Source organism: Melanerpes formicivorus, unplaced genomic scaffold (genome assembly GCF_026170545.1).
Source record: "Melanerpes formicivorus ecotype bairdi unplaced genomic scaffold, bMelFor1.0.p_v2 SCAF_2, whole genome shotgun sequence".
In the NCBI taxonomy this organism is placed as follows: Eukaryota; Metazoa; Chordata; class Aves; order Piciformes; family Picidae; genus Melanerpes; species Melanerpes formicivorus.
In genome coordinates this window covers 13,290,997-13,318,227 of record NW_027142354.1, presented here as the reverse complement: position 1 = coordinate 13,318,227, position 27,231 = coordinate 13,290,997, and the positions used below count along the sequence as shown (strand labels likewise).

The following is a 27,231-nucleotide window of genomic DNA, read 5'->3' as shown; positions in this document are numbered from 1 at the left end:
GTAGTTGTGTTTGTATATTGCCTAGGCACAAGAAATGCAAGAAAGTTGTTTCACATGAGTCTAGGCGAAAAGCAGTACTGCCAGAAGAGAAAGCTGAGTGTTCCATGCTTAATCAGTAGCAGAGCCTGAAACAGACCTCTATTGGTATGTTGCATTGCATTGGCATCGAGAGTGATCTGAGGATGTGGTTGCCTTTGGTCCAGGGGCTGCTGTAAGCAGCACTTGGTCATCTGTACCATGCAGGGGTCTCATGACTTGCCTGTGAACCCCTTCAGGAGCTGGCACAGCTTTGGGATTCTTGGGTATGATGGGTTAGCTGGATGATTTTGTTGTCAAAGTGTGAACACAGTTCATTGTTATAACTTTGTTATTTTTGAAAGAATGCTCTTTACCTTGGGAGGACACCCACTGAACACTTACTGTGATATTTTCATGGCTTTAGTTGACAGCTTCTACTTCCAGTGAATGGAGGGAGGAGTACCAACAGTAGGGTGCAGCCTGAGCAAAACTCACCAAACCCACTAAGTAAATGAAAAAGTGAGAGATACATCCATATTTTCTATGCTTCTGGAATATTCCATTGCCATACTCAAGATCTCTACGTGCAGCTTGGGAGTTGTAGCAGAAGTCTTGCTTCTCATCTGAGAAAACAAGACAGTTGAATCTGAGGTGGCTGTTACTCTTCACTTCTTGTAACCCAAGACAGATGCAGACTTGTGGTTGTGTTTTTTCCCCAAGCTACGCTCACATTCCTTTCATTTTCCCAGTCGATCAATCTGTGCTGTATTTGGGATGAGACAACTGCAAGGAAAATCCAAGGTGCAGAACTCATTTTCTGTACCTGTGCCTTTTTCCTATTCACCATCTCAAGGTTGCTTTCAGATGTGGTTCTGTTAATTGAACAAGACTAAAAGAAAAACAGTCACAGTGTAATCATAGTTCTACAATAATATAACCACAGCACTGTTTCGGTCAGTTGCTTTAGAGAGCTTTAATATATTGCGTACTAGAGAAGCAACAGTTATAGCAGTAGAAGCTCTTGGGGTTTTTTGGTGGTGGTGGGGTTGTTTGTTTTTTTTGGTTGGTTGTTTTTTTGGTGTGGGTTTTTTTATTGTTACTCTTAAAAACTGGGACTATGATCTCTCTTCCCCAATATTAGTTCATATCTAATAGTAAAAACCCCAACTTAAAAAAGGCTCACTCTGTTGTTTTTGTTAAGACTTAATCACTGAAATACAATGACTTATCTGTGGGCACTTACTGAAATTGAATTATGTTTTTCTAAACAAAAGTGCCTTCCAAGAATCTGCCTTGTTTATATGTACATCAGTGATGCAGAACTAACATTATAGTGGGTGGTGGTTAGTGAAATTGAATTGTAATTCTACTATAAAGCTTTGAATGTGATGGGTGAAATTCTTCATTTAGCCATTGAAAGCTTGTGAAATGGTTAATATTGTAGTTAGAGTGGTTATAGAAGCCAAATCAGTGCTGCATGCTTAGAGCTGTCATGGCAGCTAACCTAAAAACCTTCTTGCACAGAATGATCCTATGTTGCTCATTTATTAATTTCCTTCTTTCCTGTTGTTTCTCTGTGGTACCTTTGAAGTCCCTGGTCTCTGTGAAAAACTGCCTTTCTTGCATAATTTTTTTAAATACTAAATTTGTGGCTGAAACAGCAGTTTTTGAGGATTAATAAATGATACTCAATTGCCAGACGAAATAAGTGAGGAAAGACACCATGCGGACAGAGAAATCTTACTGTGATGCCTCTAGAGTGACCCTTGTACACACATACATGTCTTGCCTATGTCCCTACCTCCTTTACATCTCATCTGTGTTAGTTTATGTCCTGGTATATAGATACAGATCTTTTCCTACTCTTCTCTTTTGTTTTTCTGGTTTAATCCTTTCCCATATGTACAAGTGCATGGATGAGTATGTGCTTTGGTGAATGTACATACAAGTGTGCATTCCTCTTCTCCCCAGTACCATGTGCTCTTTCGTACCTAAAGAAGGTGAAGGGGAAATGTCTACAACAACCTTATGAGAGGATACACAAAAGATGGGGCTAGTTTCTTATCAAAGGTACATGGTGATAGAGTAGGAGGCAACAGACGCAAGCTGGAACACAAGAAATTCCAGTTAGGTGTTAGGACATTTTTCTAAGCAGTAGAGTGGTTAAATACTTCAACCAGTTGCCCAGGGAGGTTGTGGGAATCTCTGTCCTTGGAGATGTTCAAGACTTGAACATGGCCCTGAGCAATCTAATGTAATAAAATGAGAGTGGACTAGATGGCCTCTGGAGGCCTAATGTAAATTGTTGTTTTATTGCTTCCTATTTACTGCATGCAATAGAGGTGGAATGTGAGTGGATGGATGCAGTTGATAGGCACATTTTAAGTGTGTATATCTGTATCCAGAATGACTGGGGGGATGGCTGCATAAAAAAAAGCTGTTAGTGAGTTGAATGTCTCCTGTTACAATTAGACATGAAACTCCATTGATTAAATGGATTGTTTGTTTTAGAAGAAATTGTTTATAGAACTTTTATGCAATTATGTTTATGTATGCAATGATATATAGAAGATATTTTGCCCCAGATTCTGTAGAAAAAGAGGAGCCTAATCTGAGTAGACTGAGAATCATTCCTAAACAAACATGTTGGTATCTTGGCTTGAACAGATCAATGCAATGAAGATCCAGCACTACCCATAAAATATTGTTACTGTGGTTGTATACAAGGAAGTATACTACACCTACATAAAAAAGGCATTAGCATCATGCATTCTAACATAACGGGATGTGTTTGCCCTGGTACCCTAGCCTCAAATGCAATGCATTATGGATGCTATGTTCTGTGTAAATCAGGCAATGGTAGTAGTTTGGCTATAGAAACTTACAGTGCAATTAAATACACTGCTTCTTCTCAGGTATGTTTTGCAGAACTTGTGGTTCAAATCGCTGTAACTACAGTGCCACTGGTGCTTTGTGGCATCTTAAGGCACAGGCCCCCTGTAGCTTGCTTTTTCTGTAGCTGGGTACTTTTGTGACTACAGCATACAGCTTAGCTTGGGAAAAATACTGTGTGGCTTGCTGTAGTAGTTTAGAGAAAGTTTTGACATGGAATTCTTGGTTTATAATTTATTTCCTACTTAATCATGCCTAGAAATACTATGGCAGAGAGGCCAAGTTTATTAATGATAGTGAAATGTCATCTGTAAAGAGGGATATTATTTACTTGCTTTGCAGGGAGGATTTTTGTACTGTCTTTAGAAATCCTATATTTATGTCTTTGGTTATCAGTAATATGTATACTTAACAGTGTTTTGTTTTTTCCTTCTTACACATTCTGTAGGTCCTAATGTAATTGAAACTTCTGTAGCAAGAACTCACTCAAATAACAGCCTAAAGGTAGGAGTTAATAAATATAATTGCATTACATGAGTGGCTTTATTTGACAACAGTAGTGTTAAACGTTCCCCTCCTTCCTCGTAATTATTGTGGGTATTTAAACTGTTACTGGAAAGCTTCTTGGCCACATGATGCTTTCCAGTTGGAAATTCAGTGTGCAATATTGTACTACCACTGTGTTATACCATAGGTTGCGCAGCAGCAATTTCTGTTCTCTTACTTTTGTAACCCTGTAAAGAATTCTGTGACCGTTCTGAAGAGTAATTTCTGATAAAGTAATACTTGAATGTTGAGGGATTTCCTGGTGAATTCACGTTGGAGATTCTTGTAGGGGATCCAGACACAGAACTGAGGACATAAACTGAAAAACAATGCTCTTGGTTGCAACTAAAGCTACCCTTCTTGTGATCTTCTCATCTATCAGCTGGGAAGGAATATTTCCTTTTTGTTTGTGATTGTTCACTCTCACATGACCAAGACATGGAACCTGGCTTCCTAAAATGAACCTTCACATTCATCTTGAGACCTTTCATATTTTGGTTTTCAGTTATTGCTGTCTAGCTCTTTGCTGTCAGCTTAATATTTAATGTAATTTTTGTGAATGTGCTAAAAAGGTTCTGTTAGTTTGGGGGGGTTGTTGTTTTTTTAAGTATATTTTCTTTACACTGAAGCTTCTCTTTTTCTGGTCTGTTTGTCACCTATATATATTTGAATTGGTACTGTTATTATGGTGGGTTTGGTGTGTTGTTTTTTTTCCCAAAGCATATTTTTGTATCAAATAAGAGAAGTCTTTCCTGCTTGTAGGTTTTCTCTTCCACACTTTTGAAATGAATGTGGGATTTTTAGAAAACCCTGTGGGAAATAGTTGTTGTTTTCATGAGGTCAAAGTGTGCAAAGTGCTAGAAATCTTTTCAGGATAGGTCTCGGGATTTTGTTTTTCAGATCAGTTTTATAGTTGCTGCGTTTATTTGCTTTAAATAATTGTACTTTTCCTTACTGCTGTCCAAAATACATGCTTCTTCTCTGGGAGATTTATATTTGAGCTGCTTATCATGCTCTCCACAAAGTAGAACATACTAAATCTATTCCAAGAATGTTATCACAAGACTTTCATCATTGTAACTGCAGGTCTATCATGTAACTGAATAATGGTTGGTAGTGATCTTGTGGGTTGTTTTTACAGCTGAAGCCGTTTAATTTAAGTTCACCACCATTGTCTACTTACAATCAGCAGCTGTGGCTGACCTGCATACTTGAGTTGGAGCAGCGTGATAGTGGTGAGTATCTTACCTAATTCTTGTGAAACTGGTATAGCAACGTGCACATTGTGTCTTTCATCTGTCACATACGTGGCTCTGTTGCTTTCTGGCTAGAGTTGGTAGTATTTACATCTGATATGTTTTCTCATCCTCCACTCCCTGCCCCTAGTAAAGACATGGACAGTAGTGATATTGAGAAATAGAAACAACAGGCGTATGGGATAAGTTGCTTGTTGTGTCTGTGAAGGCAGCAATATTTAGAGAATCTATGTCTCTCTTCCTGGATTTTGGGAGGACTTAGATGTGTGGATTGTAATTATATTAATTGTTCAATAAAACTTCCCTGTAAATGTGTGAGAAATGCTGCACTGGTAATTGTTAATCTGTCAAGATTCAATACAGGGCATTTGTGACATATTACATAATTATATAATTAAAAAGTCTTGTGGCTTTTTGATTAATATACTGGACCCCTTCTCTAGTAAAGTATAACTGAATAACTTTGAGGAACTTCTGGATATTGTATGTATTTTATGTTTGGGACTCTGTTGGAGACTTCATTCCTGCATATGCTATAGTTAAATGTTTTCTCTTTTAGTTACAGTTTCCTTCAAAAAGAATGTTACTATGACAGTCAAAGTGCTGGGGGTGGTGAAGGATGGAAGCACACCATACGTCAATAATCAAGTTCACAATCGGACGAGGTTACTTAGTTGTACGCAAGTAAGTATCTGTTTAAACAAGACTGATGCAGTATCTTGTCTTTAAATCTGTCTACATGCATGTTACATTACACTGCAAATGAGAAGAATACAAGTTTTAATCATGTCTCAGGAAACACTCTGGAGTATAGTTTTATTTCTAATTGCAGCTTAGCCAGTAATGCTACCTACCTATTTTTCTCTTTACTTTTGTGACTTGTGTCTATTCCCCCTTAGAGACTCTGCTAGCTCTTTTGTCAGCAAAGCAGTGTGTCCTGCTTAGTCACCTAAACACATTAGCAGAAAGGAATATTGTATTGAAATGTTAGATATAGGGTTCCAAAGATGAAAACACTTTCCTCTAACACTTAGCAGTGAGTCTGTTTGAAGTCAGCTGGTATCTTGTATTCTGAAAAAGCAAAATATCTTGCCACCTGTGAAAGAGTTTTAAAAGTTTTGAGTTTCTAGTACAATTTTAACTGACATTTTTAAGGTTAGAGACATCCAAACCAGCTTCTCCAGGTGCAAGTCCATTAGGAAGGGCATAGATAAAGGGGTTTTGCAATAAGTATATAGAGCAAATCAAATGTTTTCTTTTTTGTATATATTTGTACACATACATTAATATATGCAGAAATTAGATACCATTAGATTTAATTACACACTGCCAAAAGAGCAACATGCTTGGGCTTTCTCTTTCCTCTTGTTAACTTTCAGAAAGGAGTTAGGGCAGTTGCTGACAGTCTCATTACCCTGGTGCTTCACTGACAATTATTTGGATCCTTTGTAGTGCTGCAGGCAGTTGCTTTCACCAGCTTAAAGGAAAAGCTAGCCTTGTTTATCGGTTCAACTTTTGATTCTGCTAGCTGAGTTTATCAGTTTTTTCTGTTTTGCCTGCTATCTTTCAAGAAATTCTTTATCTGTGGGTCTTACTTCAGTGTTTTGATCAAGATTGGACTTGGCAGTACTTGGTTAAAGGTCAAACTTGATGTTCTTAAAGATCTTTTCCAACCTAAACAATTCTGTGATTCTATGATAATCAATTTCTGACCATTTAGAAACACATTCTTCAACATATACCAACAGTTACATTTTGGGATAAATTGAAGGCTTTCATATACAATTCTTTCAATGTTTGTATTCACAGAAATGCAGTGAAATCATTGTTGTTCACCTTGGCTACCTGAACTACACTCAGTACAATGTATTTGTTAGCTTTGAAGACCTAAAGTTTACGTACTCGTACGATATCAAGAATGTTACTTTCACAGTAAGTAAGAAGTTTTATACTAGCAAAATAATTCTCTTTAATTACTGATGCTGTAGAAGTCTGCTTTAACTGTAATTATCTCATTTCTTAATATAACCATAAAGATGCATCTTAATTAACTTTTCTGTCCGTACTAATGGGAGCACTATTATGACATTTGCTGTTAATAAGTGTCTAGACCAGTTTTATAACTCTATAAAGAAAGATTGTTCTTTCAGTGCTGCTAATGCTGTTTTTTTTTGGAACAGATAAATTTAGTCTCATTCCTGGGAGATATTTTTAACAGTAGACAAGGTAGACTGGAACATCCAGTTTTCTGCATTTGCTTATAGAGATGTTGCCACTCTAAAATACGGTATCTTTTCCAGTCTTTCCAGGAGGTGTAGCTGAATTAGCAAGATTTTTCCAGACTTCACAGGAGAGTGGGCTAGAAAGATGAAACAAACTCAGTTTTATTTTTTTTTTTGGTTACAGTGCTTATGATGAAAAGTGTTTATTCAGCTAAAATGAGCAGGCTAAAAAAAAAAGTTCACTAGAATAATCTGTAGCGAAATAACCAGCTCATAGTGCTAAAGCTTGCTTATAAAACACATTATCAGTGTGTGCTGATTGGCTCCAGGAAGAAATTTAGAAACATTTACATTGGGAGAAAATGGAACTAAGCCAAATGTATAATACAGATTACTATGGAATAGTCTGTCTGACTACAACATTTTGATTGTCAGAGCAGATAGCAAGCACAGCTTTACTGTAAAGCAGAAGTAAATTTTATAAAGTAACTTCCTGAATATTAATATTTGTAATATTTTAGTGCATAAAGCACACCATTAAAAATAAGCTTTAAGGGGAAGAATCCCCAAAAAAACTTAAAACCCCTTTGCTTAGTTTCAGATTTCAAACAGGACAAAGTGTTTGAGCACTCCTGGTTGTACATTTTATTATCTTGCTTTGCAGGCTTCCTTTGAGGCACAAAACCAGAATACCTAAACCCAAAGCCCTGCTTTCCTGCAGCAACTAAAATTGTCAATTTATTTATTATTACGAGGGTTTATGGTGATCTTGGTTTAAATGTTATATTTTTGTCCTGAGAAGTGCTTTAACATATGACAGCCAATGGGTACGTTACTGAAGTGGCCAGGGTAAAAGAGAAGCAGGAATATTAGGCTGCTTTGGTTACTTTTCATTAGATAGTCCTATGAGTAGGGGACACAGTCTCATGCTGCGCCAGGGGAGGTTTAGACTCGAGGTGAGGATTAAGTTCTTCACCGAGCAAGTCGTTCGTCATTGGAATGTGCTGCCCAGGGAGGTGGTGGAGTCACCGTCCCTGGAGGTGTTCAAGAGGGGATTGGACGTGGCACTTGGTGCCATGGTCTAGTCATGGGGTCTGTGGTGACAGGTTGGACTCGATGATCCTTGAGGTCTCTTCCAACCTTAGTTATACTGTGATACTGTGAGTATGGATTTGTCTTTGTCTTTCCATGGCAACCTGGTGAAATTTGGTCATACCTTTACATTCTGAAAAGCCAGGGAACTTTTCAGTATGTGCAGAAAGTGCTAATTGTTGATGTTCACCGGGCTGGTTTTCTTCTGTTTTCTTAGTGGAAGACATACAATCCAACTTTTTCACAAGTGGAAATATGGTTCCGATTCGTCTTTGTAGTGCTTACTTTTATGGTCACGGTAAGAGTTTGTTTCATGTTTTCTGGAGCTGATAAGATTCCTATGTAGTGCTGTGTTTAGGAACTTAACCTCAGGCAGCAAAGGTGACATATCACTGAAAGAGCCTAAAAAATGCTTTGAAAATACTTTTGTAGTTGCTGCTTTCATATTTTTACAAGTGGTATTGAAGGGACATTAAGCAAAGAGGATGTGGGAAATCTTGTCTTTCTAAAACTGACTTTGAACTGAACAAAAAGAACTTTGCTTAAACAAAGGAAATTGTGATTAGATGCTAGAAAAAAAGTACTTTTGCATCACAGTCGGGCTCAGGCATGGGAACAGAACACCCAGAATGTGGGCATTCTGTCTCTGAAAATGGGCAGAAGTCAGTTGAACATAAACATAATCTAACTTTGAAGTCATCACTGCCTGTTGTGTAAGGATGGGCCAGATGACCTGTAGAGGTCCCTTACAACCTAAATCGTGCTACTCTCTCCTCCAACCTGGTTTGGCTTCTGGAAAGGAAGTGTTGGGGAAAAAAAAGGCCAACATAAAATGTAGAAAGCAAAATTTTCAGAGTAAGGAAACTAAAGTACTGAACACTTGCATAGCATTTTCCTCACATAGATGATGTCACTCAGCAACTGTGAATGTGATGTGGAATCTGTGGTTTTTTTTTAAAGTGAGTTTAAGTAGAAGTTGTTAGTAGTGTGTGACCAGTAAATAGGCAACAGCTCTTCATACATTGTTAATTTGCACAGTACTACCTGGTTTCCTTCTCAGTTTGCTTGAGAAATCAAGTAATTTGTATTGGGATAAGCCAGCAAACGTGAAGCAGAAGTAAAAGCTGGGAGATGTGGCTATTTTACAGTGTTCTCAGTGGCAAAGAACTCCTGAAACACCACAGCATTTGCAAAGTGCTGTGCTATCTCTTAACTGTGGTAAAACCTTTAAGACTATTCCTCCATTAGAATTTTTTGTTGTTGTTTTGCAGTGTCTGTTTGCACATTCCCTGCGGAAATTCTCCATGAGAGACTGGGGCATTGAACAGAAATGGATGTCCATTCTCCTTCCCCTCCTGCTACTTTACAATGGTACTTGTATTCTGGAATGTTTAGAAAACCTTTTTTTTTTTTTTTAACAAAAAAAGGGTAAAAAGGAGTTTGGTCTGCATTTCCAGCAGCTGTTACAAGGCTTTGGAAAAGTAAAAAGAACTAAATAATCCTTTTAAGTGTATCAAATCCAAGGGCATAATGAATAGGTGGATATCATTCCTCTCAGTCGTGTGAATGTCAGTGCTGTTGTTTAAAGTTCTGGTTGGAATAGGTGGCTGCAGTTACACTGAACCTTTCAAACAGCAACATGTGAATGCAGTTTCTGTGTTTGTTTGCTGAATCATCTTCATTTTTCAGAGACTTGTGCTTTAGTTAAAAATGGAGGCTACTTTTAGTCCAGTAAACTGCATCAAATTCTAGCACTCCCTAGCAGTTTCAAAAGAATTTTTGCCCTTCAGTCCTTTCATGATAGTATTTTAGGTCATCACCAAGAACAGTGGTTTAGTATGAAGTAATGAAACATACAATCTAGAAGTGTTGTCAACCATTTCAGATTATTTCTACAGCACAGAGTGCTGCTGGAGGTATCATTTTCTTTGTGAATTACTTTAAGATACAGCAAACTTCAGTTTAATTTATTGGTGTAATTTGAAAAGTCTTGGGGGGGGTGTTCCTCTGAAGATGCATTCTGCCTTCCTTTTCATAAAGGAAAAGACTCTGCTTTCCCCTCTGTGTAACTGGGTTTTTTCTTATTTTGTTACAGATCCATTTTTCCCCCTTTCTTTTCTGGTGAACAGCTGGTTTCCTGGAATGCTGGATGATCTATTCCAGTCACTGTTTCTGTGTGCATTGTTGTTGTTCTGGCTTTGCGTCTACCATGGTATAAGAGTGCAGGTGAGGGTGCAATGTTTTCTGCTACTCACTGAAAAGACAGTACTTGTTTTCTCAGTTCTCTCAAAAGGTGACAAAAATTAACTCACATGTTTTTAAAAGGGACATTCATTTTATTCTTAAAATGCCATGTGACACATGAAGTGAGTTAAAATGTTTTCTGGTGGATTGTCTTGAAGCTGCCATGCCTGAATGAGACAGATGAGACAATCCACTGTATTGCAAGAGTGTCTTCAGAATTATCATGCTGTTATGCTTCTTGCATGAAGGGTTTTATGGCTGTCCATGGTGGTTGATCATTTTTTAAACAACTTGAAAATACTCCATAAGATAAATATGAATTCTGGAGTGTGTTCTTATATTTGCAGTATCAGTAAAATATATGGGACCCTATAAACAGAATGCTCTGAATCTGCTGCATCTTATTAACACAAATGATGATACAATTTTGTGTCTTCTCTAATCACTTGTGCTGATAATAATACCGGTGAGTTTCCTAATCTAGTTCATGCTGAATGAAACAAAGATTATGATTATTTTATTCTGTCAAGAATTAATGAAACCTGCAATGTGGGTTCACTCCTTCACCACACTGTTATGTATCAACAGGGGGAAAGGAAGTGCTTAACTTTTTACCTGCCCAAATTCTTTATTGTCGGATTGCTGTGGCTGGCCTCTGTTACGCTGGGAATATGGCAAACGTAAGTAGTTTAAAATTTAATGCAAATATAACAGCTGAGAGATCAAGAGTGAGAAAATTGATTATAATTAGTGGTATCTGTTTCTTAATGCTCTGATTGTGATATAGGAATAGAATTCAGATTTATACATCTTTCTGTTTTGCAATATTGTGACTGATTTGAAAACAGAATTCCCCATGGATCAAGTAGTTCGTAATTTCATGAATCAGAGTGAGATCTAGAAATCACTGCTTTGTCAATGTTATGGCTCCCTAGGTTTTAGTAGTTGAAGCAAGTTTTCTCTGTGGTTAACTCTTACACAGTTTGACCAGACAACTATTAAACCTGCACAATTGGTATTGACACTAACAATAAAGCTATGCTGTCTCTCCTCAAAACTATTCTTTTGCTCAGTTTAGTATTCCCTTTTTTTTCCATTTTGTTGTATTAACAAAGATGTCACCCAGAAAACTTTCTTAATTTTGGTACATTTGTAGTTTCTAATCCATTTGAGTTTCAAGTATTTGTCTCTTAATTTACTTCTCAGAAGTAAGATAACTTCTAACCTTTGCCATACTGCAGAAAGCAGTGCAGTTGCAGGAAATGCTCATGCTAATGTCCATCAGCAGAATTGTTATGAGGGGAGGGCTTACACCTCAGTAATTTCTTAAATATAATTCTTATCCTTAAGGCTTTTAGGAACTGACAAGATTATACCTTTTCTAAAAAGTGGGGAGATAAGACATGCTTACAACTGACATCCTTCACATTCCATCAAAATTGGTTTGGGGAAGGAGAACCCTGGAATGGGTTGTCCAGGGAGGTGGTTGAGGCCCCATCCCAGGCTGGATGAGGCTCTGGCCAGCCTGATCTAGTGTGGGGTGTCCCTGCCCATGGCAGGGGGGTTGGAACTAGATGATCCTTGTGGTCCTTTCCAACCCTGACTGATTCTATGATTCTAAATTGTTGTGGAATCAGTGGCATTGCACCAATTTATACAGCCAAAATCTGTAGTTATAAACTCTGCATAGTCACTTTAAACCTTTTGTTTGTTAGTGGGTTTCTTGGTCAGTATGGCTTTTTGACCTTGTCTTTCATAATGGTGTAAGTATCACTTTGTCATTTTGAATCTTTTCTAGTGTTAATGAAGTACATGATCCTACATATCAATACAGGGTTGACACAGGTAATTTCCAGGTAAGTCAGAAATGTTTACTTGCTATTAAATTATCAGGTGGAGTTAGGCAATACCAAGGAGGGTGGGATTCATACTTCATTCATTCTACAAGAGTTTAGAAAATAGGAAATGCTGATCAGATGGTCATATTCTGACTAGAGTACCTCTAATTTTGCTTTAGATCATGCATAGGCCAGGTTGAGCTCCATCTCAATGAGAAGAGTAAATAGTCTTGCAAAATATGAAGACTCAACAGCACAAGTTTAGTTATGGACTCATAACTGTTGGGATTGGAAGAAAAATGTTAAAGCCCCTTACTAAGTCAGTTTTGTACATCTTTACTCCTTCCAAGATCCTCTGCTCTAGCATATTTCAGACTTCCTTGTTGTGAAGGAGAATATGATTTATACAGATCCTTGTGTTATTCTTAGGGGGTGTGTTTTTAGAAAATCATTGATATTCAGCTCTCTGTGAACTCAGTGAACAAAATCATAACTTCTATTAAACATTCTTTCTTTATATTCCAAAAAAACCTACCTTGATGTATAGCCAACCTCATCTTGTACTTTCTTTCCTGAGCCTACTTTCCCTGAATAAATGGACTGCTCTGTGAAGTGCTTTGGGGAATAATTATTTCTTTAAAAAACCAAAACCTCACACTCTTCTTACAGGGAATGAAAATCTTCTTCCTTGTGGTGGCAACCACATACATTCTCTACCTTTTGTTCCTGATAGTGAGGGCATGCTCAGAACTTCGTAACATGCCTTATGTTGGTAAGGAGTATTTTTTGATTCTTCCCCAAACAGGCTTGCTTCTCCTAGATGTAGGTGTAAATTCACTGATAACAACTTTTCTCAATCTTTTTCAGATCTCAGGTTAAAATTCTTAACTGCGTTAACCTTCGTAGTGCTTGTCATTAGGTAAGGCTTTTCAATGTAACTTTTATAACCTTTGAATGCATTTTGTTGAGAATAAAATTGTTGATAAAACTGAGAAATGTCTTTTGATATGATTGTTGTGGCAAGCATTTCTTAAATTTTCAGTCCTTCTTGAGGCTTTTAAAGCTAATCTTATATTATTTCTCTTACCACAGCAACACACTGGAAGGTTTAGAGGTTCACTTTAGAGAGACTGTACTGCTGAGTGGTCTGCAGTGCACCATTCCTCTCTTTTGGAGCTTTGTAAGCTTCACTTAGTCAAAGCAGAAGTTTAGACTTAGTTTCATAGATTATTGTTAATACTTGTCTCCCCCACTCCATGGAGTTATTTCAAGTTGCTGTGACTTTTGGATTGTCTGTAGTGGATGAGATTTGAGGGAAATAGATTGTATGTGGGGTTATTTCTGCATTACCCTACTGACTGCTGACTTTTAATCACAACATAACCATTTTTTAATTATGAAAGCAAATGTGTTTGAAAATACAGGGTCAGCATGTTGCCATAGTTATTTTTCTCCTATACTTTTCTATCAAGCTACCATTTTAATTTTGTGGTTTAAAGACACAATATACCTGTAAGCTTTAACTTGTCTCCACAGCATTGTTATACTCTACCTGCGCTTCGGAGCACAAGTTCTACAGGACAACTTTGTTGCTGAGCTGTCAACTCATTATCAGAATTATATCCTTGTGTTGTGATACTGCTCACATAGGAATGTTGTTTTCATGCAGAAGGTATTCAAAAGAGATGTACCTAGGAATTGAGACCTTTGACTTCTAGGTGGGCTTTTGAAGTTCTGTCCACTTTGAGGTTTCATGTCAGCATTTTGTAACGGCTCTTTGTAAAAATTCTGAACTGAGATGGTTCCAGTGTAATTTGTTTACATCACATAAACCACATCTGCATTTATACTCTTCAGAAAGAGGGAAGGTGTAGATAGGCAAGCATTCAAGTAAATTTAACAAACTGTTGTGACAAATTTGGCTGTATTTGCTGCATGAAGTCAGTTTGTTGCTTACCTATCAGCGTGGGGTGTACCAAAATATTTGAGAAATTAATAGTTTAGAAACCACTCAAAATATGTTTTTGTATTGACCCAAGACTACATGTGAAAGAGGTTGTAGCAGAGAATTTAAGTGACTTGAGAGAGACTATTTCTTATGTTTGTTGTCAACCAGGATTACAAACTGTATTGCTCGACCTGAACTATATATAAGATCCTGGTTGATTCTACTTTCTGAAAGTGCCTGTGTGACTGACCCCAAATGATTGCATTCAGATTTCTATCTACAGGCAGTCCTTTCTCCTTCCTTCTCAATTGCAGTGCCAAGGAAGAACTTTTTTGAAAAGAATCAGAACAACAAAACAAACAACCCTCCCAAACAAACAAAGCCCCAATACCTGAACACCCTCCTTACTCAGCTTTCTTTTAGAACTGCAGGCAGAGCTATTCAATTTACTCCGCCACTCAAAAGTAGACCTTATCTCAGCAAACATTACCTGGGTTAAAGCTTTGTCTCCAGTGGGAGCTTTACCTTGAAATAGCTTAAGTACATTAATTGTCTTTGAATTTGAAACATGCAGTTTTGTTTAGGTGTTTGTGCTCTCAAACATCAGTAAGTTAAATGTTGCTTTCATCAAAACAGCTTGTGTATGTGTTGGGTCTTGTTTCCAAAGTTAATATGTAAGTAATTTCACTGAGCAATATCCTTGACACTTACTACCAGCAGAATTCTTATCATTTTATGGTTTATTGAACTTTTATCTCTACACGTTAGCCTTTGTGTACTCCCCCTCAAAGAATGCACTATATGGTAAGTGTAAGCAATTTTCTGTCAAACTTAAACGACAAGAGCTGGCTTATTAACAGATACTGTCTAATCTCTTGACATTTTGGCTGTCTCGTTACTGTTACAGTTGGCTTTCAGTTAATATAAGAAGAAGGTCCACTGAGCAAATTAGTATGGGAAATGGGAACTGATGTATGAAATATATACAACTGATTGGCTAGACTTGAATTCCTGTGCACTTGGATCATGCTGATAAAGTAATGTTTGCATATCATGCACTAACTTTACTGACTCATAATCCTTAAGGAGCAACAATACTTCATTTGTACTTTGTTCTAACAAAGATTAATGTATTGGTGTTCTGGCAAAGTGGACTCTGAAATACATAACACGTTGTTAGAAAAGTAGAAGTGGAGCTGATCTCTAACATGGGAGGAATTTTTGGGAGCTTGCTTTGGGGAGAGGATTGCACAGGGCCTGTATAAAGGGAAATAAAGGCAATTGGTGGCACCTTTTTTTCATCCCTATGTAGAAGATGCAGTCTGACTCACGTAATGATTATAAAACATTATCCTGCTTTAATAGATAAAGATCTGTAAAATAAGTACTTACACTGAGTGTGTTCTCAGCTTTAACTGTTAACAGAGTTTAAAATATTGAGCCAAAGAATAGCTCAGGTTGGAAAGAACTGGGAAAGAGCATCTGGTCCAACTTTTCATGGGAAAGGGAATGTAGCTGAGATTATCTAGCACTCTGTCCAGTCATATGCTGGAGTATGCAGGAGGAAGGCAGTAAATGGTAGAGCTGATCCTTTCTGTAATCTTCTTAGAATTTATTTGGATGTAACTATTACAGAATATTGCTGGGTTTCCATTAAGAAAGACGAGAAATGGCCAAATGAGGCTCAAGCTAAAAACTTGCTTTTGAGTTGCAAGAAGGCAGAAAATAAAAAGCTGCCAGGAAAAAAAGATTTTATGGCAAATTGCTGGAGTGCATTTTACTTGCATATAAATATGAACTGCAGGCAAAGAAGTGCAGATTACACAAGAAGTGAAGGTAGAGGAAACGGTCATGTTGCCAATGGAAAGTATGCATTTCCTTTCACCCTTCCTTCCTCTGTTAACAACGATGAAAAATAGCTGGCTAATCATTGACTTGCATAGAAGGGTTTACAACTTTGGTCTACTATATTTGTACCTTATAAACAACCAAGAAGTTAAAGAAGTCTGTGGTTTTTAAAGACGTGAACATACATTCTGAATGATTAAGAATAACAAGACTTGATTGAATTACTCTTATGTGCAGACTACTGAGAATAATGTTATAAGCAGGACCAGTGGTGTGTGTGAGGCCACACCTTGAGTGTTTTCAGTTTTGGGCCTCTCACTACAAGAAGGACATTGAGATGCTGGAGCAGGTTCAGAAAAGAGCAAGGAAGCTGGTGAGGGAACAGGGGCTGTTTAGTTTAGAAGCTAAGGAGTGACCTTACTGTTCTCTACAACTACCTGAACAGATATTGTAGTGAGATGGGTGTCAGTCTCCTCTCCCTAATAACAAGTAGTAAGTCAAGAGGAAATGGCCTCAAATTGCACCAGGAGTGGTTTAGATTAGACATTAGAGGAAACTTCTTCAGTGAAAGGGTTCTCGAACACCAGAATAGGCTTCCCAGGGAGGTGATTGAATCCCCTTCCCTGGAGGTGTTTAAAAGATGCATAGATGTGGTGCTAAGGGACATCGTTTAGCACCACACTTAGTAGGTAGATAATCATGGGACTCAACTTGATGATCTTAAAGCTCTTTTCCAACCAAAATGATTCTATGATTCTTTATTTAATGTGCTAAATTAACTCTCAATTGTATTTTCCAGAATCACAGTTGAAAGACAATCCTGCTTTTTCTATGCTGAATGATTCAGATGATGATGTGATTTATGGGTAAGACTATACAATGCTTATGAAGAGTTACCTTTGGTGTTATTTTTTGTAATGTTCTTTTCCATATTCACTAAATAAGTGAAGGATTTGTACATTATTATTCTGCCTAAGGAGCAGAAATACAGCCTTATTCTGAAGCAGAAATGCAATGATGCAATGAGAATGCATGTTATTTTGGGTTTCTTTCTTTTTTTTTTCTTTTGGTTTCTAAAAGGGATTGCCATGGCACTGATACAAACAGGTAAGAAAATATTAGGATGCTGGGAAGGTCATGGAGTGAAGGCAGCAAGAGCTATGAAAGGAAAGGACTTCAGGAAGGATTGCAGGAACTGGGTGAAGTTAGCAAAGAGGCAGCTCATATGTAAATGTTTCAGGGAAGGAGAGCAGTTCTTAAGTGTTCTGAAATAAGAACAATCAAATCTAGCATAGCTCCCTGGACTTGTGTGAGTTCATGTAATATGAGAATTATAGTAGGAGTTAAAATGCATCTTGATCAGGTGTCTGTGTGCTGGACACTGAACAAACTCATTATCTGCCCCTGATGTTTTCATCTCATACCAAAGACACTGGAGTGTCTGGAACAGTGAGAGTGGGGTTAATGCAACAGTAACCTGGATAAGTTTGTGCTAGGCTGAGATAGCTTGCTTTTGTTTAGTTAGATGAGTAGTGGTAGTACCAACTTGCTTCTATACAAGTCCTTGTGAGAAGTGGCTTGTTGTTACTGGAATAACTTCTATTATGGATCATCCTCTGGAGAGAGATCATACATATAGTTCCTATCTCAACAAGCAATAAAAACAAGTACCAGTGTATTGCCCAAATAACAGTCTGATGCCTCAATGTAGTTTAGAACTTTCCTGTATATTTGTTGGACTTCCTATTTGAACACCATGTTCAGAAATTTTAACAATTATGTTTCACAGGAGTGACTATGAGGAAATGCCACTTCAGAATGGCCAAGCTATTAGAGCCAAGTATAAAGAGGAATCAGACAGTGATTGATACTGATGCAGACAGACTTGTTCAGCTGGAATTAAACCAATTTTGAAGATTTCCTAGATGGACAACTTCCTTGGCTTCCTTACAGTCTGCTGTCATCTGAACACCAACTCCCAGGAAGGACATCTTGCTTCTATTTCTGTTTACAAAGTTAAAACTGAAATGCTTGAAAAGATTATGGTGAAAACTTAAGAATCATAATGTTTTATGCATCTTGTAAAATGCTTGATAGCAGGATGCTCGTGGACTAAAATCTTGTAAGTCTGTTTTCATCCAGAAGTGTCACTGATTATTTACCAGTTTTAAAATTGGCAGGGAATGAAGTGTATTAGGGGTTTTTCCTCTTTATTTTTTTTCCTTTAATGCAAGAAAACACAGACTTCCATTCTTCCTTTGAAGAAGTCCTATAGACTTAAAGCCATTTTTTAAAATCAAGTGCAACAAAATCACCTCGGTGCAACCTTACTTGTATAATGTGTTTAATAACATGCTTTGCTGCCACAAGGGGAGGGTTTGGGGCTTGGTTTTGTTATTTTAACAGCCCTTTGAAATGGAAATATTTAGGCAGCAACAAATCTCAGAAGGAAGCCAGTACTCTTCTTTCTGTGTTGTTTTTGGTTTGGTTTTTTTTCATATGCTGGAGGAGATTGTTACAGAGACTACAGTATGAAAGTTTCTTAGCGAATTACTACTGCAAATTTCCCAACATTTAATTTCCAGAGGCTTTTTCCACATCAGAATTTTTCCTTAAGTTGTATTAATAGTTGACACCCTAGGAACAATTGTGGTTGCTCACGTATTGAACACGCGTGAGAGTTAGCTTTTGAGCATGTTCTGTCCACAGTTCAGCTTTCATACCACAGTCATCACCTGTACTGATTGAAACTTTTTCTGGCACATTTTTTTATGATCTGTATCCCAGTCTGTGCTGGAGCAGATTTTATATGGGAATTAAATATTCCTAGTACAATGCTGCTGCTGCTTTACTTAAAAGTTGGTTTTCTCTTACATTATTGTTCTGTTATTTAAGTGGATGCCGTTTCTTTCCAATAGTTTTGTTTTCATGTACTTGACCTGTCTGAAAGTTTTGGGGTTTATTCATGTATTTGTAACTGTGATTTACTCTTGTAAATTTTTTCTGGTCTGCTGCTCTAAAAGACTCTCAAAAGTCTTGTTAATGTATTAGAAAATGGTGCTGGCTCACACTAGAAAATTGTGCTCATTATCAAGGCAGTTTAAGTAGAAGAGTGCAGTGAAGTCCTGCTAGAATTGCTGAATTGTACCGGGGGAAAAGTAGGTTTGTTCTGCCTTATTCTAGACTGCTCTCATGGTGATAACTTGGTAGCAGCTGAAGATCATGAAGACTTCCCAGGATAGCGATTTGCTTAGAGAGGACCAAAGGAAACGCTTCATGTGGTTGCATCTTTCCTATCATAGTTCAGATTATATCAGTGCTCTACTAAAGACAAGTGTGGTAAGATACTCTGTATGAGAGAGAGCACACTTTCTAAAATTGTGAAGTCCTGTGACATTTTTGAGAGCATTTGATATTTAAAACTTGCGGTACCAGGGATCATTTGTTTTTTAGAACCCAAAGTACTAGTGTATGGCTAAAGCAAGGAAACTGCTGGGGCAGAAGGGAAGGTTTTTCCCCTTTAATTTATTGTTTTCGATTTAGAAGAACATATCAGAAAATATTGAAGAAGTATTTCATGTTAGTGTTGTGGGTTTTTTCTCTACTTTCAGCGCTTCCTTTTAGACTTATTTAGCAAATATGGAAGATTGGGGTTTTTTTATCCTAAAAGTGGAAAGACCATGCTCATTTTTACTATTTCCCAGATGACTCTCTTCAGCTGTTTGAATTTGCAGTCAGACTTGTGAACCAGGTATGAATCCTTTGCATACTCACAAATTCTTTTGACTTCCATTGAAGTAATAGTAGGTACAGGAATGAGGTCTTCAAGAACTATTACTTATACGACCCTTACATATTTAGATCTTCTGGGCCCTCTTAATGTTTAATTCAGTTCTAAATTGTGTTGAAGAGACAAGATGTTTGATTTGACCAGTGTGCAAAGTATATTGATGTTTATTATCACAGTCTGAAACTGGTTCTTACAGGAATACAATATGGATTGAAAGCTGCTTGAAAGTAGGTGGCATAAATTCACCTCTGAGTAATGTAACCTAAGGGTGAAACAAAAGATACCTGGAAAAGAAACTAGCGTGCCCTTCCTCTCATTACTGCTGAAGTAATTAAGTACCTCCCTCACTGGTGGAACTGTATAAAAAGAAGAAAGTATACAAAAAGGCCTCAGAGCATACACTATTCCTGCTCTAAGGGACATGCTATCTATAAAATAACTGCAAGACTTCCACACACACAGTGATTAAGAGGGACTTTTAAGAAATCAATGACTAAGTGTGCATTATTCATGGCACCCAATTTCTGTAGTAGTTACTATGAAAATACAGTTAGGAAAGTTTCCAGTCAATTCCAACACCCAAGACTGACAAAGAAGTCGCAGCATAAGGCTTAACACCACTAAGGAGCAGCTAGTGCAACAGACCCATGGCACTGAGGAAAAAGGGAGGATGGTTCCATCTAGGGAAGACTTTGATCTGTTGTCTTTCTCTGAGCCAAAAGACAACTTTGTATTTGCAATCGCCTAATTTCCCCCCCCCTTTCCTTTTGCTTATACAAGTAATAAACTTTGCATTACTTTAAGTTTTTCAGAAATCTGTAAATATGTAAAATGAAAATATGGAAAAATTGTATACCAAAATGGTATAAAGGTGTGTGTAAGATAAATGCTCTGTTTAATGAGAAGCTGTAATTAATACTGCTTTGAGAAAGTGTGCATGAGAACGTGTTAAATATTCTATGTATCTAGAAGTTGTGCTAATGACAGCAAATTATCCATTTATGTCGAAAAACTTCAAGCTACTATGTTATATGAAGGAAAAACTAGTATTTTACTTCAAAAGTTGGGTATTGAGCTTCTTAAGAATTCATTTGCATAATCATTCTTAAATATGTTCATAATAAAGTTTTATATCTTTATATTGTATCCTGGGTTATTTTCCTTCAGGGGGCTAGAATACCTCTGCTATGATAACAGGCTGAGGGAGCTGAGGTGGTTCAGTCTGGAGGAGGCTGTGGGGAGACCTAATAGTGGCCTTCCACTACCTGAAGGAGGCCCACTCTCCCATACTTGCTTTGCCAGTAATTTTTTCACCATCAGTAACAGCTACTGCTTACAGAAGCAGCATAGCAGTTCAGACATAGTCCAAAATTCAGAGCATGCTCCCCCTTTCTTTAATTAGCTGACAAAGAGGGGGGGAGACAAAAAAAAAAAAAAAAAAAAGGAAAAAAAACATGCCTATGTTGAAAACTTGCTTTACTTGTTACTCCCCTGCAGCTCCACTCTCAAAGGCCAGACTTACTCACTCAGAAATTACCATGTTTCACCAACTCGCAGAACTCATCATACTCACTAGCAGCAGAACCAATGTAGAAGGGAGCAGGTAAGTTCAAGACCAACTTAACACACCTAATTGGGTGTAGTAGTGAATGACTAGCTGTGTACAGCTTGCTGAACACTTCCAGAATGTGAAATAAACCTTACCTGCTTTTATTTCATGAAGACAGTTATTACTGCTATCGGTCCATGCCTTAAATACTGGGCAATCAGATTAAACACATTCCAAAAACACTGCTAAGTCACTTTCTGATAAACATCATCTCATTCACTGAGAGAGTTGTTTGCCATTGGAATGTGCTGCCCAGGGAGGTGGTGGAGTCACCATCCCTGAAGAGGTTCAAGAGAAGATTGGACGTGGCACTTGGTGCCATGGTTTAGTCATGAGGTCTATGGTGACAGGTTGGACTTGATGATCTTTGAGGTCTCTTCCAACCTTGGTGATAACTGTCTCTTCTCCCAGGCAACCAGCACCAGAACAAGAAGACACAGTCTCAAGCTGTGCCAAGGGAAGTTTAGGGTCAAGGTGAGGAGAAAGTTCTTCCCAGAAAAAGTAATTGGCCACTGGAAGGTGCTGCCCAGTGAGGTGGTGGAGTCACCATCCCTGAAGGCGTTCAAGAGGGGACTGGATGTGGCACTTGGTGCCATGGTTTAGTTAGTCATGAGGTGTTGGGTGACAGGTTGGACTTGATGATCTTTGAGGTCTTTTCCAACCTTGTTGATTCTATGATTTTCTTGCAATGTTATAGTGACCAGCAAAATTATGGAGTGGTTTGTGTTCTGGTAACACCCTTCAAGTACCCTGAAGGGAATTAAAAGAACTGAAACTTGTTATTTAAAAAATAAGAGTTAAGTTTAAATGAGTCACACCAATGGTTATGAATTTCAATAATTTAATGCTAACCAAAAGTACAAAGTGTGAAAGTCGGCATCTCGTTTGTATTGGTCTTTAAAAAAAGAAATCTATAGAAAGTGTTCACACTGCAGCAGATCTCAGTATTAGCACCTTGAAGAGAAGTTGTTGAAGTGTTAAGACAGTATGGCAACACTGATACAATACTAAGTACAACCATAAACCATGTTAACAGCATATTTTCACATTTCTAAGTTTGAAAATAATAAAAAAAGAAGTTTAAAAGTACATTAAAGCCAGAAGTTGTTCAGTGTGTTCACAGTTTGAAGAGAGATGGAATCAGCTGCTGGAGTAGAAAAGAGAAGGATGAATGATTTCAAGGCAATTAAATTGCAAGTCCAAAGGCACTGACAATACAGTACATGGTCTTATTCTCCCATCTCACAGTGCAGGCTCCTACAAATACAAAAAATGGTTTCAGAGACAGAAGAAAGTTACAGTGATTAGATATATGCCCTTATATGCACATTTGTAACAGTTTAAGAATCAAGCTTTCACACCAGCTACATATTTCATATATAGCAGAGCTATTATCATCACAGCTGAATAAATACCAAACAGTATGCTATTACTCCAAAACTACAGCACTTGGGGTGAAAAAAAAGAGTAGACTGCCTAGCCTTAAGGGGACTAGCATTAAGGTTGCAAGTTAAAAAAATCCAACAGCTTTGTTCCTTACCATCACTGGAGTTGTCCCAGAAGCAAGAGCTTGCTGTATGTAGCCCAGCACCATTCTTCTGCATAATCACACAGGTCACTGTTAGCCAGTAGAGAAGCTTTTGTTAATTTATCACAAACATTTTTAGTTAGCATAGTACATACATAAACACATATACATATATACATGAGTAATTTACAGACATGGTTCTTGGCAAGGTCTTCACTCACCCACCAGTGCACTTGACTATGCCAGCTTTAACAGAAAAGAGAAAGTTGAGCTCACCAATGTACTTGAAAGGTTTCCCCAGCTTTGTGAGCTGGCTTAGTGTTTGTTCCACCACACTTGTTGTCCACTGGTTCACTTTGCTGTGCTGGTAGGCATTGCCACCCATCGCACTTTCTATGGCCTGTTGATGATAAACATGTAAAATAAGCTGCACTGTTGTCAACCTACAAGGCATCCATTGACCTACTCCTACATGGAACGCTACAGATGAGACCTCATTCCCACAGAAAAAAATCCTAAATACTGGTTGTCCATACTGACTGTTGGAAGTGTTTTCAATTACTAAAAAACTTGCAGGTCAGAGGTTGAACCAGGCATAAAGAAAATTATCAGAGTTTCCATCCTCTCTTCATTTTGTGATAGTCTGATTATCTGTAATTCCTGTCTCAATGTCCTGAAGCCAGAGTTACGAAGTGTGTTTTGCATTTAAACAGTCCTGGAGAGACTGAAAAAAAATATACCAAACAATGGCTAATTCACACACATCCCTCTATGGAAATGAACTCCAGAATTCTCAGCAAAATCACTTTTGGGAAACAAAACTCCAAAACATCTGTGTAGCTGCTGGTTACACAAAGCTTCCAGCCAAATAATCCATTTTACTTATAAGGATAGTTTCCCCCCTTAAGACTCAAATAAATTAAATCTGCATGCTTCTCATTGATACACTTCTTTCCTCACAGAAACTGTACAAAAAAAAAGAAGCAGGAAATTATTTCAGATTCAGAAGAGGCAGGAGCACATATTAAAGCAAATTTATTCAGTTTGCTGAGTCTGACCAAAACTGGTTTTGCAACAAGAAAAAGACTGCACTAGTTTATAAGAGTAATTCTGGACACAAAGAACAAATCCCTCTGGAAATTCTCTAGACATCAACAAGAACAGTTCAATCATTTCAAAGAATACAGAATCATCTCAAAAGAATACAGAAACATGCATATGCAGGCAGCCTATAAATAAACCTAAAATGCAAAATCTATTTCTATAGGGTTTAACATAAAACATTTCCCTAGAAATTTTAACAGGGATACACTGCAACTATATACTATACAAATGCATATGAAATTATTTTAATTACCTTTTGGATTGATAATACATGTCACAACTACAGCTGGGTATCATTTCCACATCAAGTATGTACATTGGTTAAATCAGCAATTATCTATACTTTGATAGCAGCCTATCTATGAAGCTGTTACATATCAGTTATCAGGTTTTCTTTAATGCTTTCACATCAAGACATGAAAATGTTAGTTTACCTCTTTAATGATGCTACTGACTTCATCAACAACAAAGGAAGGCTGCAAAAAAAAGTACAATGTCAAATAATCAGTGGATACATTCTTCTGTTTACAGAGTTCAAGCTTTAAGAGCATGCACTAGAGGGTTAATTTATGTTTGTCAGATGTCTAGAAAGACAGAAGATTCCAAGTCTTCCTTTCACTGATCATATATACTCTTAGCTACCTGAACCCAGTCCAGCTAATACTCATAGCAAAGTAACAAAAAGTAAAACATAACTAATACTGGCTGGCCTGCTGAGTCAAAGTATTCAAACTCTAACTTGGGTGTTTTTTAAATCACATACACAGCGCTTCTGTACATACATATTTCTATTTCACAATGAGCATTGATATCCACAATACACAGTGAGGTGGCAGAGAACACCTCAGTGTTCAGACATAGCTTAGGGTTAAATGAAGCTGACATCTCCAGAGCACTGATGCACACAAAACATCAAATCATAGCTCATGGCAAAGCTGTCCTGACAATCTCAGACAGAGATAGGAAGAAGAACGTTCCTTGGAAACCAAAAGGGAAATCTAGCTTGCTGGAATTCCCACCACCTTCAGTCTTCTCTCAGCCTCTGGGGAGCAGAGATGACAATTACGGAATCAGGGCAGAAAAGGCCCCAACATTTTACTCATCTTACAACTACTACTGGCTTACTTGTATGGTTAGTACATTTTCCTGTTTTAATCCCTCAGCTACTGTTGCTTTCCACATAAGGTGGTTAAAACAAGCTGCCACCAGCGTTGGCAACTGCCCAGCACCCCTCACAGCCACTCAAATGTCCAGGGAGCACAGACAGGTGGGATCCTGCACAGCAAGCAATGCACCTCATCTGTTTTCATGGTAGTGAATTTTACAGGTACTTACATTTAAGACACGCCACTGTTTTTAATCAAATAAAAGTTGTAATTATCAAAATACCCTTTGCTACAGAGCCTAAGTGAAGAACAGACTTGCCAGACATGCTGGCAGACGTGAAGCATGCTGTAAGGCAGAATGATAAACCATATATGGATTTCTCATCACAAAGTCTAGCATTCTACTCAGAAATGCCTTTAAGTGAGCACTAATATGGCTCACCAAAGTAAATTGAATTGAATCCAACCTGAGTTCTCAAAGGTATTCACGTATCAAATTTGTATAGAAACAAGTGGGAAAGAGCCAGTGATAGATCTGAGAATTTGTTCTAGAACTGCTGTTAATTCTTGACCTTTTTCAGGATGAGAGTATACATGGGTTCAGATGCATGACAGAACAACATAAAGTTGTGATGTCCAGCTTTGTGCTGTAGTAATACAGCACTACCAATCCACCTTTTACTAAGATTATAGAAACACTTATTGTATTAAAAAATAAAGGGGAAAAAAGTTAAGAGTTTTATGACTTGCCTGCACTACCTCTCTGGAACAAGGAAAGCAGATGCAATGTTTCAAATACCTTGTTTAAAAGGGATGCTCCCAGGCAACAAATGCAAACTGGTACTATATTTTAGAAATTCTGAAGATGTTTTTTTTTTAAATTGCAGTAAGAATGATGTTCAAGTATGTTAATAGTATTTCTTCTCAAAAAAATACCTGCAAACGTGTAACAATAGCAATCAGGTCAAGGCTTTTAGAATAGCACAAGCCTGACCTACCTTCATGCCCAACACTGCTGTGCTATTGTCTGACCAGGTCACAGTGCAGCTGTTCATGAACAATGCAGCGAACCGTCACAGGTCAGAAAAACTACCCATCTGCAAAACCACCACCTGCTGGGCGGTCACTTCGCATGATGAAGACCCTCGATTTTATCAGACTTTGTCTCTTCGTTAATGGGGTATGATATCGAATTACTGCGCCTTCGACACGCGAGCTATCCAGTGATCAAAGCTGTAAACCAGTAACCCTTCTACCAAAGCATCCTGCTTGGTCCTGGTGGTGGAGTCAGAAGCCACGATGCTCCTCGAGCATTTTCTAAGTAATTTTCAGCGGCAGCTACCGGGGAAGACAGGCGTGAGTCGACGCCAGGGAAGAGGTGTCAAGCGAAGACCCGAACTCAGCACGGCCAGCAGCCATGTCGGTTCACGCCGGCCTGCCCCGGGAGGCAGCAGCCCCGAACGGCGGGGCGGCAAGAACAAAGGCTGGGCCTGTCTCCAGCCGTTGCCCGGGACGCGCGGCTCAGACACTGCCAACGCCCGGCGCCACCCCGCGGGAGAGCGGCAGGGGATGCGAGCGGCAGGGGATCTGGGCGGTGAGGGGCGGGTGGCGGGACTACCAACGGCTCCAGGCTCGCCGGGGCAGACCGAGGGGTGGGGTTGTGCGAGAACAGGTATTGCCTAAGACCCTCCGCCAGCCCGCAGCCTCCCGAAAGAAGAAGCCAGGAGCAGTCCCGTAGCTGCGCTACCCCACCGCCCCAGTCCGTTACCTCCTCCCCCGCCTGGAAGTCGTCCATCTTCCCGGTGCAGCCCCTCACTCCACAACCGACACCCCGGCACCGCCCCTCACGGCCCCCGCCCCACCGCTGCCCACACTACGCCTGCGCACCCGCTCCAGCGGCCTCGTGGCACTTGCGCACTGAGGCCCGCGGGCGGCGGCGCCAGACCACCAAAACCCTCGGGCGCCTTGCGCCTGCGCGGTTGACTGTGCCGGGGCTCCGTACGATCCGGCGCCTCCCAGCCCGAGAGGTGGGCGGCGCGCCTGCGCACTCCTGCACTACCCTCATGGTCTCCTCACCCGTACGCAATGGGCTCAGCGCGTCTCGGGCGCGTAGCAACGGGTTGCGTCGCCGGCGTTGCGTCAGCCGCGCTGCGGGGCTCGAGCTGCTCAGCGCCCGCCAAGATGGTGCGG

General features: G+C 38.8%; 2 protein-coding genes across 5 annotated transcripts in view; one reads left to right on the top strand and one right to left on the bottom strand.

Annotated features, from left to right (window-relative positions):
- The window catches only part of TMEM181 (transmembrane protein 181), a 40,094-nt gene extending 19,261 nt beyond the window's left edge, over positions 1-20,833 (top strand). For 2 of the 4 annotated variants that reach the window (XM_068151086.1, XM_068151105.1), the window contains exons 3-18: positions 3,359-3,414; positions 4,598-4,691; positions 5,272-5,396; positions 6,522-6,644; positions 8,244-8,324; positions 9,298-9,397; positions 10,122-10,252; positions 10,859-10,950; positions 12,069-12,126; positions 12,778-12,880; positions 12,976-13,027; positions 13,645-13,727; positions 14,771-14,860; positions 16,704-16,770; positions 16,985-17,011; positions 17,694-20,833. In XM_068151086.1, the coding sequence (XP_068007187.1) occupies positions 3,359-3,414; positions 4,598-4,691; positions 5,272-5,396; positions 6,522-6,644; positions 8,244-8,324; positions 9,298-9,397; positions 10,122-10,252; positions 10,859-10,950; positions 12,069-12,126; positions 12,778-12,880; positions 12,976-13,027; positions 13,645-13,727; positions 14,771-14,860; positions 16,704-16,770; positions 16,985-17,011; positions 17,694-17,772 (1,361 nt within the window). In that variant the 3' untranslated portion in view covers positions 17,773-20,833. The remainder of the gene's footprint in view (positions 1-3,358; positions 3,415-4,597; positions 4,692-5,271; positions 5,397-6,521; positions 6,645-8,243; positions 8,325-9,297; positions 9,398-10,121; positions 10,253-10,858; positions 10,951-12,068; positions 12,127-12,777; positions 12,881-12,975; positions 13,028-13,644; positions 13,728-14,770; positions 14,861-16,703; positions 16,771-16,984; positions 17,012-17,693) is intronic. The other 2 variants (XM_068151095.1, XM_068151115.1) reach the window with 1 other exon arrangement.
- Positions 20,834-22,127: 1,294 nt separating this feature from the next.
- On the bottom strand, positions 22,128-26,916 carry DYNLT1 (dynein light chain Tctex-type 1). Its single transcript, XM_068151125.1, has 5 exons — positions 26,810-26,916; positions 24,370-24,411; positions 23,108-23,231; positions 22,844-22,921; positions 22,128-22,560 (listed from the first exon to the last, which is right to left on the bottom strand). The coding sequence occupies exons 1-5, from the start codon at positions 26,834-26,836 to the stop codon at positions 22,490-22,492; spliced, it is 342 nt and encodes a 113-aa protein (XP_068007226.1). The 5' UTR covers positions 26,837-26,916; the 3' UTR covers positions 22,128-22,489.
- Positions 26,917-27,231: the final 315 nt, after the last annotated feature.